The 17422-nt window shown below is 38.7% G+C and overlaps 2 protein-coding genes across 2 annotated transcripts in view; one reads left to right on the top strand and one right to left on the bottom strand.

Annotated features, from left to right (window-relative positions):
* Positions 1–7923: 7923 nt before the first annotated feature.
* LOC107699398 (sphingosine 1-phosphate receptor 3-like) lies at positions 7924–11095 on the top strand. The gene is made up of 2 exons (XM_016500636.1): positions 7924–7987; positions 8967–11095. Exon 2 carries the CDS (start codon positions 9074–9076, stop codon positions 10271–10273), a length of 1200 nt encoding a protein of 399 aa, XP_016356122.1. The 5' UTR covers positions 7924–7987; positions 8967–9073; the 3' UTR covers positions 10274–11095.
* A 4880-nt stretch (positions 11096–15975) lies between these two features.
* Positions 15976–17422, bottom strand: part of LOC107699394 (SH2 domain-containing adapter protein F-like) — a 21023-nt gene continuing 19576 nt past the window's right edge. The window contains exon 6 of the mRNA XM_016500632.1: positions 15976–16909. Coding sequence (XP_016356118.1) covers positions 16723–16909 — 187 coding nt within the window. The 3' untranslated portion in view covers positions 15976–16722. The remainder of the gene's footprint in view (positions 16910–17422) is intronic.

Genomic DNA, 17422 nt, shown 5'->3' with positions numbered 1-17422 from the left:
ACATTCTTAAACTAGTTTCTAACTGTTCAACCTCGACAAGACATGACAAAGTGACAGAATGCTAAAAAGGACATTTTGTTGATCATTTGCACTTGGTAGCCCCCCAAAAATCTTGCTCCTCATAACTATATGTTAAACATCACATTTGTTCAGATCAGTGTTGAGGGTAATGCATTACAAGTTACGTAATCAGATTACTTTTTTCAAGTAACTAGTAAAGTAACGCATTACTTTAATTTAAAATGAAATATCTGAGTTACTTTTTCAAATAAGTAATGCAAGTTATTTTGTTTTCCCATTTGTTCACTGACACATCTCCTGTCCTGTGTTGAGAGTAACTGGGAGTGAGGTGCAGAGGCAGAGGCACTTCCTTCAGCCTGAGGCTTATTTATTTCACTTTTTGTGTGAAAGGGCCTTTACAGTTTCCAAAAATATAACTTTTGAGTTTTTGTTATTAAAAAACAAATAAGCAAGCCCAGCTCAGGTGACAAAAAGTAATGCAAACGTAACATAATGCATTACTTTTCATAAAAGGTAACTAAGTAGTGCAATTAGTTAAGTTTTTATGAAGTAACACAATATTGTAATGCCTTACTTTTTAAAGTAACTTTCCCCAACACTGGTTCGGATTGTGTCAAATCACAGGGAAGTTTTGCATTTGAAACCTTTGAAATTGTTGAACTTGGAGCTATAAATACTGCATAAGGTTAAATTTTAGCTTTAGCTTTTAACATAAGATAAAATTGTGACACTTAAAGGCTTTTCACACTATGCTTAACCCTTTAAACCTCCTGTTAAAATGTTTTAACCCTGGGTTAAGCAATGTTTCACACACTTAAAGTGTGTTAGAGCTACCTTTAAGCCTGAGTTATGAAAAAATGTTCCAGAGCAAGTTTAACACTGCTTAAGTTAGCACTGAAACTGGAACACATTGTGAACTGCTAACTCAAAATATAAATATGAAATGTGGAAATACAATATAACCCAGAATAATGTTAAAAAATACCTTGCGTTAACAATTTTAAACACCATAACAAAAACATTTACTGATTACATCAATCTGATTTAGCTAACAGCTAACTAAACTAACTAAAGTTTTCACTTAAAATAGACACTGCTTTTCATCTAGTAGTCTGTGAGTTGGGAGGAGGTCGAGGAAAGGATGAGCTCATTAGAGAGATAATTCCACATCAATTCATTTCTTTTCTCTGTCTCCTTTCTTCCCCATGCCCAGCTAAGTTTATTTTCACTCCACATTCTCGTAAGGAGCCCTCCCAGCACCACATGACCTTCCAGCATCTTCAACCTCCACACCATCACCTCACTGCAGGTCACTCTAATCACCCATTCAAGCGTATCATAGCGTTAGCGCAATGCTACGTGCGCCTGCAGTCAGACCCCCCACAAAAGGTAGTTCTGTTAGAGCCCAGTTTTAAACAACACTCTCAGTCTTAGAGGTGTATAAACACAAGTGGTGAAGGTGCTGACGCAGGGCTGTAGGGAGAAAATGTGCCAGACAGATGAGCTTCAAAGATCTCAGACCTGATCCAAAATTAGTTTTCTAAGTCTGTTGAACTGGTTGTGTGTAGGCTGATTCAAGAACAGCAGAAACGGCACCGTGCCATACTTTGTTATCTCAATGCAGCTTGAAATTTTACAGATCGTAACCTGAGAGCCATTTCGTGGTAAAATGCAATTGTTTATATCTGTGATCAACAACACATTGAGCACATTTTAAGTTTATCCACAGACTAACACTCAAGCACCCCTTCATCTAAACTAGACCAGAGTTTTGTCTTATCATTCAGCATTTTCATTAATATTATTAGTCATTTTCAAACACTCACACATGTTCGGCTACAAATGTCATTCATTTTAAATGCATGAAACTTGCACACATTACTCATCATTTAGTCTTCTCTCATTAAAAACGTACTGAAAACTACATTTTTGTTTATGTATGTCATGGGAAAAAATTAAAAGGCAATTGTGACTTTACATCACACAAACTTTATTTGTCACAACTGCGACTTTGTTTCTCAAAATATGACTTTGTTTCTCACAAACTGTGACTTATTTTAACTTTATCTCATAAATCTCATAACTGAAGTATTTAATTTTTCACTCGAAAGGTGCAGTCACACTTTGGCCAAATTTATCAGACAGCGATGAACCACAGAACAAATTGAACCACACTGAACAAAACCCACACAGCTCACACAGAAGTCACTTTCAAGCCAAGCAGCTTTCTGTTAGTCAGATTCGGCGTTATGATTGGTCAGATCGCCTGTCAATCAAACTCCCTGCGAAGGGTCAATTGCGCAAAATCAGAAGGTTGCTGTTCCCGAAGCTATTGTAGTATTCAGCGAGTCACGTGATCTCAATATGGCGGCCCCCATGAGTCACAACCCAACTTAAGTAGAATACAGCTTTTTCTCAACATATTTCAAATGTAATAATAATTTCTTTAGTGCTGAAACATTTACACGTTATGAGTGGTATTAGTAGTGATCATAATCTGACTATCTGTGACTTTTCAGTAATAAATGTACATTAGTTTAAGGGCAATATCAAGATTGGAAAATCTGTTATAACTATGGTATCATCACTATCTTATGTCCTTTTTTATAAAGCTAAAAAGCACTGAACTGCAGTAACACTGGGTGAAAGAGAACCCTTATTTGGGTAATAAGGATTTACTATCTGGCGTCATTCTCTAGTGACAGGATTTTAGAGTTATTGAGGGTAGTACGGCATAAAATGTTGTTTTTAGCACTTTAGTTGGTGAGACACACTCATGGAGCCATGGAACTTTGGGAAGGTTGGTTCAATAGTTAGTCAGTCTTGATCTTCATTGGATGCAGTGAGAAGGTCAACAGGGCACGTGCTACCTCTGCAGATCTCTATCTCTGCTCTTTATGTCAGATCTGACTGCTAGTCAGTCCCTCTATTCATCCTCTAGTCTAAACAACAGTGACATTGAATTCGTCTGGTGCAGAAATATTAATGAGAGGATATGATACAAATAATTATACAAAAAATTTCAGGTTTCATTTTCGCTTAAAAAATAGAAGAAAGAAATTGTCTTTTGGGGCTCTCTGCAATGAAATAACTATAGACTTTAAAAATAAAATAAAATAAAGCTATGTAAATAAAGTGATAAATAATATAATATTCAATATAATATGTCCTGTAGCTCAACTGGTATAGGACTAACAATGCCATGGTCTTTGAGTCCCAGAAAACACACATACAGTATTGATGATTTGTTGGGTGAGTCTTAAAAATATATCATTAAAAATTATAAATAATAATAATAATACATTAAAATATTAATATATAGATAGAATATATATATATATATATATATATATACTAATATATACCCCCAATATTTATTCATTTTTACCCCCAAAAACTGTAATAAAGCTATTTTATGTTATTAAACAAATATTAAAGTAAATATTATATATATCTCACATAATTTTCTCACAGACTTCATTAGAATTTCACATATTTACATATAAATGTAAATGTATTCACATATAAATGCATCCTAGAAGGGTCCTAATAATAATAATAATAATAATAATAAAATGTATTAAAATATAGCTTGGATATATGTTAAAGTATACCCCAATAATCATATTTTAGTTACTTTAATAAAACATATATGATTAAAATGTTTGAATGATATAGTAAATATTATATATTAATATATACCTCTCCTTATTTTCACACTGATCACTTCATCAGAATTTCACTTATTCATATAAATGCATCCTAGCATGGTCCTATGCAAGCTTTAAACTTGTGCATCATCAAATGAAAGAGGGAGTTGAATAATAACATATCCTGGAATGTCTCCTTGACTTAAAACAGTGTCAAGAACTCCCAGACTGTTGAGAATGTGGTGATGTGTTAAGCAGAGTGAGGACTGGATTCATGAAGATGTTCTCTGGCTGTTTGAAGACATACTGGTCCAGATGTTTGAGAAGTCATAGAGAGTTGATTCAGAATCACTCCAGCCTTCTGTAACACTCTTACGGGAGTCTCATTTTGACCTTGCACACTATCGCTAAACATAGAATAAGTTTTGTTTGGACATATGGAGCCAAAATGCATATTTCTTGAATTCCTGAGAAGACAAATGGTTCGGCCCAATCCGTGGGGACAGAGACGGTTTGATATGATAGATGACCTCTTTCTACACTTGACATCTAACATGAAGTGGACACATCCATCCCCACCCTCAAACGTTTGGATTAGGAAAGCATTTCCAGCCTTCTGCCGCTGTCCTGAACGAATCGAGTAGATTCAAAGTGCTAGGCTTGTTTACATGACGGTCATCCAAGTTTTTCAGAAGTTATTTTCAACAGCAAAGGGCAGAAGTTTATTTAGTGCATAACAGAGTAAGCATAAGCCAAATAAATTCAAATTTCCCCTTGTAAATGACATATGACACTATATATGATTGTTATCATTATGATGTTTAGAAATCTATATCATTGATATACTATTATAGTTTTTGATAATATTTTGAATTAGATTTTTATATTTTGTTTTCACTTTCATTTTAGTAGTTTTGGTAATTTTTTGGTAAAGTTTTTTAATGTCTATACAGTTTTAAGTTATTTCTATTTATTAATTTTAGCCGTAGTTTATTTATTTTAGTAAAGGAAAATGAGAAATGTTTCAGCTGTTTCTAGCTTTTATTTCATTTCAGTTAATGTTTATTTTTTTCAAGTAACAACTTTTTTTATGGTTTTAGTTAGCTATAATAACTGGTTTATAAGAAATACATTTTAGTGTTTTTGTGTTTTAAAATATAATATATAATACATATTATATATAATACATTTAATACATATTTTATTTGGCATTTTGCATTCTATGAGCAAAAAACTACCTAATCTCACATAAAATAACAGCATGAATCACATAAATGAATCATTTTGGATTCAAAACCCGAATTTTGGTCAAATGCTTACGGCACTGAAATATAACATTTTACCTTCAATAATCGTGTAACTCAATCAAAGGTTAAATATATTTTTTACAACTATTATAATTTATGTTTTGGAAGTTGCATTAAATATCCATTTGAATCTGGTGGAGGAATCCATGCATCCTTCTATAGTAACCTACAAATAGTCCTTGTTCTCACAAATTACTCACAATTTTTAAATGCGGAAAAGCAAAAATAGACCTGTAGAAGGTACTTCAACAAATGTCAAGAGTATTCTTAGTGAGCAACACATCTGAACTGTAAATGCCTCAAACGCCAGTTGATAAGAGACAATGGGAAAAGCCCAGATAAGATTTTCTTCAGACTAGTATCAGAAGATATCTGTCTGAGAGGACTGTGATTGCTATACAAACAGGACTTTGAGAAGACGTTCTTGGATCCCTGAAGGATCATGAGAATGTGAATGTGAAAACAGGCCATTGTGTTCTGATGTGGCGTGGATGTGCAGCTAATGGAAAAGGAAGCTTTTATTGATGGGAACTAGTAAAATGTGGTAAGTTACTGTATAAGCAAAAGCCAGATGTTTGGTGTCTGAGCACAAGGGATGGGAGGCATATGGGTATGGGCTCGGGGGGCAGTTAGGATGGAGACATGGGCCGGGGCAGAAAGGTGAAGGCCCGAGAGATTTTCCTTTTTCCTACACTCATAAACACATACCCCTTGAGTTCCCACTGAACTTTACATTCCAAACCAGCCAACTCACCACTAAGTTCAGTCAGGAAGCCTTGACTCACAGCAGAACCCTTAAGCATACCAAACACCAGCACAATAAATCTAGCACATGTTGCTATTAAAAACATACCTCAAAAATGACCGGCTGATTACTCGGAAGAGAAATCGCAAGGGGCTTTGCGTCTACGGCATCTCCTTTTCCCAAAGTCCAAGTTAAACAAAATGTGGGAGTAGGCACAACGGCCATAACAATGTGTTCTGGGTGTTTTTTGAAGGTATTAATGGTACCTACATTTAAAAAAAATAAAGGTTCTTTATTGGAACTATGAAGAACCTTTAACATGCATGGAAGCTTTCCATTATACAAAAGGTTCTTTACTGGCATCTAAGGTTCCCTGAAGAACCTTCAACATCCATGGAAACTTTCCTTTGCTTAAAAGGTTCTTCATTGGCATGGTTAGTTCTGTAAAGAACATTTAACATTCATAGAACATTTCTATTGCATAAAAGGTTCTTTATAGTGGAAAAATGTTCTTCACACTTAGAAAAATGGTTATTTTAAGATCTGTTCACTCTTTCTTCACCACATTTCCTTCACCCAGCTTGAGATCTTCCATATGATTGGACTGAGTAAAGTGGGGGAGATCAGAACCAAAAGAACGTGATAGTGGTCCATACAGCGACCTCCCCCTCCCCTCCCCAGACATTCCTTTGCCCATGCACCATCCCCAGGCTGGAGCACTAGATTGGACACTGTCCTCATGGGAATACTGTGAGAATTTGAAGCCTGGTTTGTGCACTGCAAGGGAGAACAAATTTGGAAAGGGGGTGTGCAAGAAACACTTGCATTCTAGAAGCAGCTTTGATGTTTTTATATTTAATAATCATCAAGCAGAATGCATGGCTATTTAGAGCCAAGGTCTAACTTTAGGCCAACCATGTCACATATGAAACCAGACAGAACTTTTTTTGTTTTGAATGTGTGTCTTGAGCGGGTCGAGGCTCTGGGAGAATGATGACCTGTCGTCCCGAAGGGGAGGGAATAAAAGGCATTTCCCATTTTACCATGAAAAACAATGTTTGATCAAAGAATGTATATCAGATGTTGTAAGTGGAAATGTTGTGGGTCTTGGCTTGTCATCAGGGGAAATGTGTTTAGGCAAAAAAAATACAATTTGTCACGTACTTTGGGTTATTCTGGATGCCCCATTCAAGGAATAGTTCACCCAGAAGTGAAAATTCTGTCGTTTAAAAAAAGATGCAAAATCATAAAAGGTATTATAAAATTAGTTCTTAAGGATCACTGACGTAGTAAGTATTAATGAATAAATTAACTGAAACAAACTATTTATTGAAAAGAGCTGATTCGTTCACAAAGGGGCAACACTAATGACTTGACAAGACTTAAAGATTTCAGACAGGTATGTGGGCTATTACTTTTATGACACTTGAGTCCACATTAGTAAGAATGACATTTTTTTAAAAAGGCCTGCAAAATTCAGAAAGAAAATCAAAACAACATGATGTGAAGTAACTAATGATGAAATTAAATGTTTTATGATCAGTGCCATAATGAACAATGATCATTAGTCATAACCCTTTCATATTAACAGAAAAGTTGTCCAAATCAACTTATTTCAATTTCATTCAACCATCAAAATGCAGTCTACTGCATGGCATGTATATTTCAATGTATAGCCAAACCTGGTATTTTCGCGCTCTTTCACCCTCTCGTGCTTAAATGCCGTGTACGCTCAAGTCAGGTGCTCAAGACTTGTACGAGGCGAGGTTAGGTCATCCTGCGTGACTTAACCCAGTAATTTCCCTCAGTTCGTGGGATGCCAGTCTAATGACATGACACCCGTAGAAACAACACAAACATCAGAGGACGCTCGAGGCGAGCACGTGCGCGCTTCATCATCACGGTCATCATCATATTAGCGCGCGCGCCCTTCCCGAACAAACTCAAATTCAGAACCATCCAAACACAGACGACGGAACGTTCACTCGTTGCTGAGTTCCCGCCCAGAATGTGAGCGAATGTTGAGGACAGGAGAGTTTAGAGTTTAGGATCAGAACTCGCAGGTGAATTCTTTTCATGAAAAATCTGACAGCAGTTAAGTCCAAAAACCTGGATGTAGATGAAAAGCCGGATGCAAACGGTTTCTATTTGGAAAAAGTGCTTCGAGGATAAACAATTCCACACGTCTGCTCGTTGAGAAGGTTTTCCATCTCCTAAAACTTTTAAAGGTTTATTTATTACCCGTGAAAAAAGAGAAATAACTGGTACGTCTCTTTTATTTCCTATAATCGTATAAAGAAACGCTGTCTTAGTATAATTCTAATTTACACATACAGAACTTTACTGATTTCTTATTTCGTTACCTGTACAACATGTTACCATGGTAATACTTTTCCGACAAGTCACTGTAAAACCTTTTTTTATTTCTTTTTGATAATTTAATGTCTTTTTGGACTAATGCCAAGCCACCGAACGACTTCAAACTACGGCATAACTGGTTACCATGTATATTTTTGTATTTTCGTAAATTAGTCTGCTTTAACTTAGGCTATAGCGTTGCAGTCAGAGTGCGTTGATTAATATAGCCTACTTCTGATAACATCAAAGAAACAACAACCGATGACACCAAATGTTATTTTTAATAGCCTAATAGTCTCATTATAATTACAAGTGGAAGTCATAACACTTTATGGTATTATGTCTGATTTTTGTTGTGTCATGCCAGGTGTAAACGTCTGTGGTGATAAAGTTTAAATAAGTTAATCTAGTAAATAAGAACACAGATAATTAGGCCATTGCAAAATAGTCACTGATAATTATAGATAGATAGATAGATTATATCTTTTTATTATTTTAAATATGACCTAATTGCAGTATTGGCACAAAAACATATTACCTGAACATTTCGACACCTTCACAGGCTAAACCCACATCCATGTCTCCTTGAGATTCAGAACTGTTTGTGTGATACAATCCACCATATCTTTGCTATAAAAAAAATCTTAAATTAGCCTAAACTGGTTTGCCAGTCTCCCAAACTGGTCTTTCTGCTGGTTTCATGCTGCTTAGACCATCTTAAAACTACCTAAGACAAGATTAAACTGGCCGAAACAATGTTACCATCTTAGGCTGGTTTAAAAACATTTTGTGCATGCATATTAAACTGAATTTCCACTTCTTACTAACTGCTGTCAAGTCAGATGATATTTTCTTTGATCTGTTTTTGTTTCTATTTGTTATCAGATCCAACAAGAATCATAATGTGTGAAGTGGTGGATTCCTTTTCCATCTTTTTCACTGGAAGGTGCTCATAGACGCCATCTGCTGTTCAAAAACAGAGCGTGGGGAAAATGGATGACGAGTTTGAACCTGGAATGAATGATATTATAGTTAGCCATTATAACCACTCGGGCAAGTGGGGAAGACCAAAAAGCACCAGTACATGCAAGAAAGCCTTCCTCATTTTTATCTGCACTCTGATCGTGTTGGAGAACATCACTGTACTACTGGCACTATGGCGCAACAAGCGTTTCCACAGCCGCATGTACTTTCTCATTGGCAATCTGGCACTTTCGGACTTGTTAGCTGGAGTGGCATACATGGTTAACATCTTCACCTCTGGCCGCAATACTTTTTTCCTCAGTCCTGGCCAGTGGCTGCTGCGAGAGGGGAGCATGTTTGTGGCACTTAGCGCTTCGACCTTCAGCTTGCTCGCTATTGGGATCGAGCGCCACATGACGATGGTTCGTTTACGGCCGTGTGAGACTGCAGGAAGGGGGAGGTTGCTAGCTCTCCTGGGAGCATGCTGGGCTGTTTCGGTCCTGCTGAGTGCCTTGCCCAGTCTCGGCTGGAACTGTTTGAGCCGAGTCCACACCTGCTCCACTGTCCTACCACTGTACGACAAAAGTTACATAGCCTTCTGCATTAGCATCTTCACAGCCCTACTAGCAGCAATTGTAGTGCTATACGTGCGCATTTACCTGCTTGTGACGTCCAGCGGGCGTAGAGTGAGTTCCCGGCCATCGGATCACTCACTCGTACTTTTGCGCACGGTAGTAATAGTACTGGGAATTTTTGTGGCCTGTTGGGCTCCCCTTTTTCTGCTACTGCTGCTGGATGTGGGATGCAGTCCGGAGCGGTGCCCGGTTCTCTTCAAGGTGGACTGGTTCATCGCTCTGGCCGTGCTCAACTCTGCCCTCAACCCGCTCATCTACACGCTTTCCAGCCGTGAGATGCGGGCCGCCTTCTTCCGTGTGCTGTGCTGCTGTTGCTGTCCAACGCAGCTGGACTCCATGCCCACGGTGACAGGGGCGGCACTCCCGAGAATAGTCATTCCCACCGCAGAGAACAGCAAATCGAGCATGGCCGGGGCGGGAAGTGGTGCAGCCAAGTCCTCCCTGATGCGAAGTAAAGATCCCACCCCGTCAAACTCCCACCATCTGCATGGGGACACATCGGCACCAGCTGTCACGCACCCCTCGGGGCCAGGTGACCTACTGTCTGCGGTGCTGGTTAAAGCTGGGGCACTTCCTTCTTTCGGGAAGTTTTGAAAATGATACTACGGGGGTCAGCACAAAAGAGTGGGATTTTGTTATTTCCCAAGATGTTTGGCAACGGTTCCTTGCAATTATACACTGTTCTTCAGCTCTCTGAAGATTACAAAACCTGAATTTGCTTTCATACATAAGGCATCCATTGATGATGAGATTTCAAACTCAAAGTGCGACTGAACAAATGCTGACCAAAGGATACACAAACTGAATTTACTTCTACATGTATTAATATTTATGAAACTGAGCATGTGCTATGAGCACATAACATAGAGCCACTACAGAATGTAATCACTTGAAAAGCTTAGGTGTGCAATCTTTTTTTATTGAGATAATCCAATTTGCAATTTGCATGAAGGAAAACACCTTAACAGTATTAAACAAAATATTATAGTACTCTTTGTATGACTGACCTTTAACATTTTTCCACAGTTTATTATTAGACAAAAACATTTTGAATAGTATGCTATTCTTACCTATTACACATGCTAGATGTAATAATACTTTACAAATTGAATGTTTTAAAGAAGACTGTGGATGTTTATGGTTAATATTCTGTGGAACGGTTTACATGGCAGAATGTAAGATGAGGTGATTGTGAATTTGAAATTTAGATTGTTTTGCTCAATAGTACTTACTGACATAAAATTTAAAGAGCGATAATATGTTAGTGTGAAGAAAAACAGGCATCTTATGTTAAGATTGCCTTATCTGTTCTGCTTTTATTTGCATGTATACACTAGAGGGAGCTGTGACATCACATTGAAATGGACTGCATAAACAGCGCAATAATGAAAGCAATGCACAGACATTTTGTCTATGGGGACCGAGCTCTATAATTTAGTCACTTGATGCATGCATCATAGTAGCCTCATAATAAATGGGTTTGCCTTTGAAAAATCATGATCAATGTCACCAATCTTTGAGCCATACAGTAGTAAATACTAACCACAGCTGTGCATACATGTGCTAGTTTAGATCATTATAGACAACTCTCTTAAAGGGATATTGTCAGTTCAGTTATTGTTCATATATAAAGATATTGTTGGATATCAGTTGGATATCAAATGTTAAATTCAGTTGACAGTATTCAGTTGAATTTCGACTTAATTTTGAGCAAAACTCTGGGTTACAACGAGGCACTTAAAATGAGGAAATGAATTGGGCTAATCTGTAAACGTTAAAATACTAAGGATTTCTATAGTATAGCCACAGGACATAAACAATATGCACATTCACATGAATTGAGTGTAGAATTTTTTTTCCCGGTAATCAACATTATGCCACAAATGCTGTTAATTGAATTGTTAACTACTCAACCAGGAATATTCCTTTAATTCTACCAATTAATTACGTTAGTCATACTTGATTTAATTCGATAAAAGGCAGTAATTGCTTAGTCATACTGCTTCTTGCATTGTTTGAACAAAAAAAAAAGAGAGGTTTAACATGAGTTTTTGTTCACATTGAGAACATTGCGAGAACAAGTGACATTTTGTTAAAGAATGGTTTTTATAGCATTTGACAAGTGTGACATTTCAAGTAATTTACCATTCTAAGCTGTAGTCTCTTTCTCTCCCCATCACAGTAATCTTTGCATCCAGGATGAGGGAAAAAATAGAATGTTAAAAAAATCAAACTCATTTACAAGGCCTAAGCTGTTTCCTAGGTAAAATCATGTCTGCTGACATCCCGTAGCTACAAATTCAAAGACATTCAGTATCACAATTCATTTGTCAAGAGATTTCACACCAAACGATTTAAGTGCCATGAAATATCAACATCAACAAACACAATGATGGCTAAAGCATGATGTGTAATGTGTAACCTTAAGCAAAAACACAGCAACCCACAACGCATGACAACATGCCTTATACAAAGTCTTTGAAATAAGCACACGCCACATTGAGGACATTAATCCTTTAAAGTGAGGCATTACACACTTGCCACACACAATATGCCTCTACACCTCATGTAATGAATGGCTCTTTGCTACAATGGATCAAAGCGCAGACCACTGAGCTATTGTGGATGGCCACAATTGAGAATATTCATTTGTCTATGAGCTTGTCAGAGCTGAGGGGAGTCTCAGACTGGCACATTGTTTGGCCCAGCACTCAGTGTGAACAATGCCTCCATCTGGACCAGCGACTCGTGGATGTGCCAATGCCAGAGCACTCAATTGATTTTCTCCCATTCGGGGACCAGGGGTCACATTTAACAAGCTTTCAAGGGGTTGACTGAGATAGAAGGTGTTTGTGTGTACGTGTGTTGCCTGGGAAATGTGTCGGGAACAAGACCTAGAAACCGTAATGATGTCTTTGGTGCACTTCTGGTCTAGGTTTGGAAATGAACCTTCTCATTAGTCCGAGACCAGGCTTACTAGCCCAAGACCTGAGTGTAGGATTGGTGTAGACCAGTCATCATCAGCTAGAGCACTGGTCTGAAAAGGAAAGTTTACCCAAAAAGGACAATTTTGTCATATTTACTCACCCTCATGCTCTTCCAAACCTGTATGACTTTCTTTCTTCTGGAGAACACAAAAGAGGAGATTTTGAAAAATGGTTTTGGTCCATACAATAAAAGTCAGTGGGGTCCAAAACAACAGTGGATCTCTTTTGGACAACTGGACAAAATATCTTCTTTTGTGTTACACAGTAGGACGTTATACAGGTTTGGAACAACACAAGGGTGTTTAAATTGTCATTGAATTGGCCAAAATTATTGGTACCATTTGCTTGCACTAAATAGTACGAGACAGGATCCAGTACCCTTGCCTCAAAACCAAATACTGATCCAAACTGGATATAAAAGCAGGAATATAATGCTTCAATGCCAGACTTTGACAAGCTGTAGCACGACACAAGCCCAGTCGTCTTGTTTGACATGGCGAGCGCCAATGAAAGGGTGCCCAAATTATGTTAACAGTCCTTCTTACAAAACAATAAAATCGACAAAATGGAATACTATGTGGAAATGTGGAATACTAAAACATGGTTGTTCTTCGCTGTCAGAAATAATGCAAAAAGTGTACTTTTAGCTTGTCTTTGGGCAGTACCCACAAAGGTACACCTTTGCAACTTGTCTACCCTTACAGTTTGCATATTAGTACTTTAAGAGGTAGGTAAAGCACAAAGATGTTCCCTCAAAGGTACTGCCCCAGCCATAAGCTAAAGCAGATGTGTCCACTTCTACTCCTACATGGCCAGCTTCTTGAAGAGTTTAGCTCCAATCCTAATTAAACCACCTGAAGCTAATCAAGGTCTTCAGTACTGCAAAAAACTCCCAGGCAGGCATGGTGGAGCTCCCAGGAGCAAAATTGTATACCCCTGATCTCAAGGCACAATTCCTTTAATTTAAGTGAATGTAATTTGCTGCCAGTGAGATCCTAAGGCATATAGTTAGTTTGTATGACTTGATTAAAGGACTAGATTTCGCAAGAACCATTGCCCCTTTGATTTTAAGAGCAAGTTTGGGTTAGGCATAGGGTTTGACCTGTGATTACTTGATAAGAATCTTGTCTCAAGACCAAGGATATTGAACCAGGAGCATTCCTACTTGGCTTAATCATATCACACGAACACCTGAATTACTATCCTGAGACCTGGAATTCTGTGGATGATCTATCCTTAACCTCTTAAGTAGAGCCAAGGATACATTCAGTCTTCCCCCAGATCCCCGTCTTTTCAATCCGTAACAATAGCTTTCAGCTGCAGCCGTATGTATGCAAGCTGCATCTGACTGGGCTTTAGGAGATAAGCTCTCCAGAACGAGGTCTTTATTTGGGCCAGCTGCCCACAAGGGTGGGAGGAGAGTTCAAAGGTCAGATGTCAGTAAATTAACAGATGGTATAAGTTGCCAGTCCTCACCGTAATGAAATCCAGATGACATGTCACTCAAGTGCCGGTAAAACGATAATGACGGCAGCTCTCGCAAACGCTGTTGATTTTATCCACCCTTCGGTGCACATCTGGGCCCCCTTTTCACTGCTCGGCTTTTGTCTGAGCTTGCGGCTGAGAAATGCCTCTCTTTGTAAGGCCTAATTATTCCATGACTAGTAAGAGCCTAATTACCAGAGGAATTAGCGTGGAGCCCATTGTGAGGAAGACGTCGTAGGGCTTTTGAGGTATTGACACGGTAGATGAGATCTCCCTTTCAGCTGTTTAAATTTTGACCAATCTCTGGTTACAGTCTAGCTGACACACCTGTCAGAACGGCTTTCCCTCCAAGAGTGAGTGTGCGCACGCCTGTTTTGTGGAATGTCTGAGCGAGATTAATGTGCCTGTCTCGGACAATGTGATACGAGGCACTCGAGACGCACATGTGGACATGCCTGTATGTGTGTCAGAGCAGCTGGGAACAATCGGTACAAGTAGCCAATGCAGAAACCACTAGCATTGGATGCCATCCGTTTTAGGATCATGAGTTTTTGGGCTTGGTCGAGATTGGTGTGGTTTGAGTGTGAAATTATTCCTGGCTTCGCTCTGATCGCAGGTGTCTTTATCAGTGAGCGCATCTGAGAGATTATCATGTGCTGCCAAATATGCACACGTGCACAATATTGAGGCATAACCTACATTTTGATAGACATCTTGAAGCACACCAAAATGTTATTGCATTTAAAAAAATGCATCAAAAATGTGCTTGCAAACAATCCTTAATTTCCCCCATTTTATCTCACCATCTTCTATAACGAAGTTGGAGGGACAAGGACTGATCTGAACCACCTTCTCCGCTCGTCACACCAGTAATCATTCTCCGCCGTTTCATTTGGCAGTGTAATGAAAGCAATCCCAGAACGCTTCGCTTCGGCAGAACAGAGATAATGAGGAAGCACACACACATGAACACACAGACATCGCCGCTTGATTTAGGAAGATGGTCTTCTGTGGGCCACAATGGGAAAAGCAAAATGTTCACACTCATGTTTAACATTCAGTCTTCGCAATCTTTTCGTGCATGGCACATGCTCCCAGGATTTAAAAAAAACGTGTGTAGTAACCATTAACGCATCTCTCTGTCAATCTAAACACCATCTTCTTTGTCTCTTGATAATAAACAATGTGAAGCTATTAAAGTAATATGCATGACAAGCTACAGCAATTAAATTGACTGCTGGTGCTTGCTACAATATCAGTGTCTATAGCTCATACTAAGGTTTAAGTATTTGCGTAATCTGTGGTTACTACCTGCCAGTTACTTTAAGTGATCACATTTTTGATTTTCTAATATTATGGAGACTATGGGGTGGACTGTTTTGGATTAGGCCAGTATGGAACAACCCAACAACCACCCAGAACACCCTAGCAACCACCTAAACTCCCTAACAAGCACCCAACTACCCAGAATTTCCTCAAAACCACCCAGAACACACCAACACCTACTCAGAACATCGCCACAACCACCTAGGACTCCATAGCAACCACCCAACTACCTAGAACACTCTAGTGGGCACTAAGAACACCCTAGCAACTGCCTAGAACATCCTATCATCCACTCAGAACATTTTAGCAACCATTTAGAACACCCTAACAACAAGATGGTTTTTCAATGACAAAAGTCAAAATAAATTAAATAAAAATATATATTATATCTGAAATTGTCAGAAACTGACATGAAATGCAGTTTGAAGCATCAGTTGTTAACAACTAGCATTCTCTTTAGAAAGTTTATTATATAACATATAAATCAGTTTAAAACAGCAGCTACAGAAACACATTTTCAGCACTGTACTGTACCGGTGACCTAATATACCAATTACATCACATCATTGACTTTATCAGTTAGAATCAGCTACTTTCCTCAACATAAGTTGCCAACATGCACTGATCTATGACCAGCCACAGTGACAAAGTCTAACAAAGACAATGTAGGAATTAAAAGGGCATTCTGAGGACTACTGTCTTGAATGGACCAAACATTTGTGTGTGGTCTCAAGGGCCTTACTAGAACCAAAAGGCTTTACAAACTTTAAAGAGCAGATAGTCATAAATGGCCGTGTGGAAATGTCTTTTACAGCAGCTATAAAAATACAGAGGCCCGTCTGCTCATCCTAAGAGGCTGCTAATCGATCAATAAACATTAGCGGTGGCTATTCCACCGTCCCAGCAGAGAATAACACAGGCAGATGACTCTACAAGCAACAGGTCTTGCTGCCACCAGTTTAGTACGGTTCACAGAAGGGTCATTCGGTGAGATGGAAAAGTGTTAACAAGAATGTGAAATAGCATGTGAACAGATCTAACTGTAATTTGATCTGACATGTCCATTTTAGAAGTTGATGTCCTTAACCAGATGCTGTACAATCAAAAACATAAGGGACCAAAAAGTTTGTGTACGTTGTTGCTGATTTTGTGCAATGTTCATCCAAGAACTCTTCATTCCCAAAGGCATATCCCTTGGCTGTATGTTTCCGCCCATAGCAATGAGGACTGCAGTGCTCTGACCAATCAGAGAGTCTGAACTAGCACAGGGAAGAGCAAGGACAAGTGTTCGGCTCCTTTGATGGGGAGTTTGTGTGTGGTGTAATAGTGGATCACTTCAGGGATGGTGTCGAATGGAGGGCTGTTCTGGCCCAGGATATAGCGGCCGTCTTTGGACTGGCTGAACTTCATGTGCATGAATCCCTGGCAGCTCCTGAAAAAGAACATGCAAAACAAAAATCTTCAGGAATGTTGGGCAACAAAATAAGCTTGAAAATGCTTCCCTCAAAACAAAACAACAAACTTTAATCTCTTCTGTAAAACTCACAAATTAATTATGCCTGAAAATCAAATAAATGCTTTCCCCAAAAATAAAATGTAAAAATAACTGTACTCTGTTATATGAAATGAAAATAAAAATAAATAAAATTAAAATAAACACTTTGTTCTATGTGATAAACCTGGAACTTTAAAGGGGTCATATGATGCGATTTCAAGTTTTCCCTTCTCTTCCGGATCGGCTTTCACCGTGGACGAAGCGGAGTCCAGCCCGGGGTCGTCACATGTGGTTGCTGCAAACCCGCCGGCCGCGCCGTTCTCAAGCCCTCCGGCCGTTCCTCAATCTAGCCCGCCGTGTGTGACGCTGTGCGTTTCGTTGTGAAAGCGAAAATACTTTGTTTGGCCTTCCAAAAGAGGACACGACTAGAAATCAGTGGTTAAGTTGTAT

The sequence above is a fragment of the Sinocyclocheilus anshuiensis genome, unplaced genomic scaffold (genome assembly GCF_001515605.1).
Source record: "Sinocyclocheilus anshuiensis isolate Anshui unplaced genomic scaffold, SAMN03320099.WGS_v1.1 scaffold766, whole genome shotgun sequence".
In the NCBI taxonomy this organism is placed as follows: domain Eukaryota; kingdom Metazoa; phylum Chordata; class Actinopteri; order Cypriniformes; family Cyprinidae; genus Sinocyclocheilus; species Sinocyclocheilus anshuiensis.
The sequence above is the reverse complement of the archived record's forward strand: the minus strand, read 5'-3'. Positions and strand labels throughout refer to the sequence as shown.

Bases quoted from the DNA above. Each gene is read 5' to 3' on its own strand.
- LOC107699398 (XM_016500636.1), top strand. From the start codon at position 9,074: ATGGATGACGAGTTTGAACCTGGAATGAATGATATTATAGTTAGCCAT.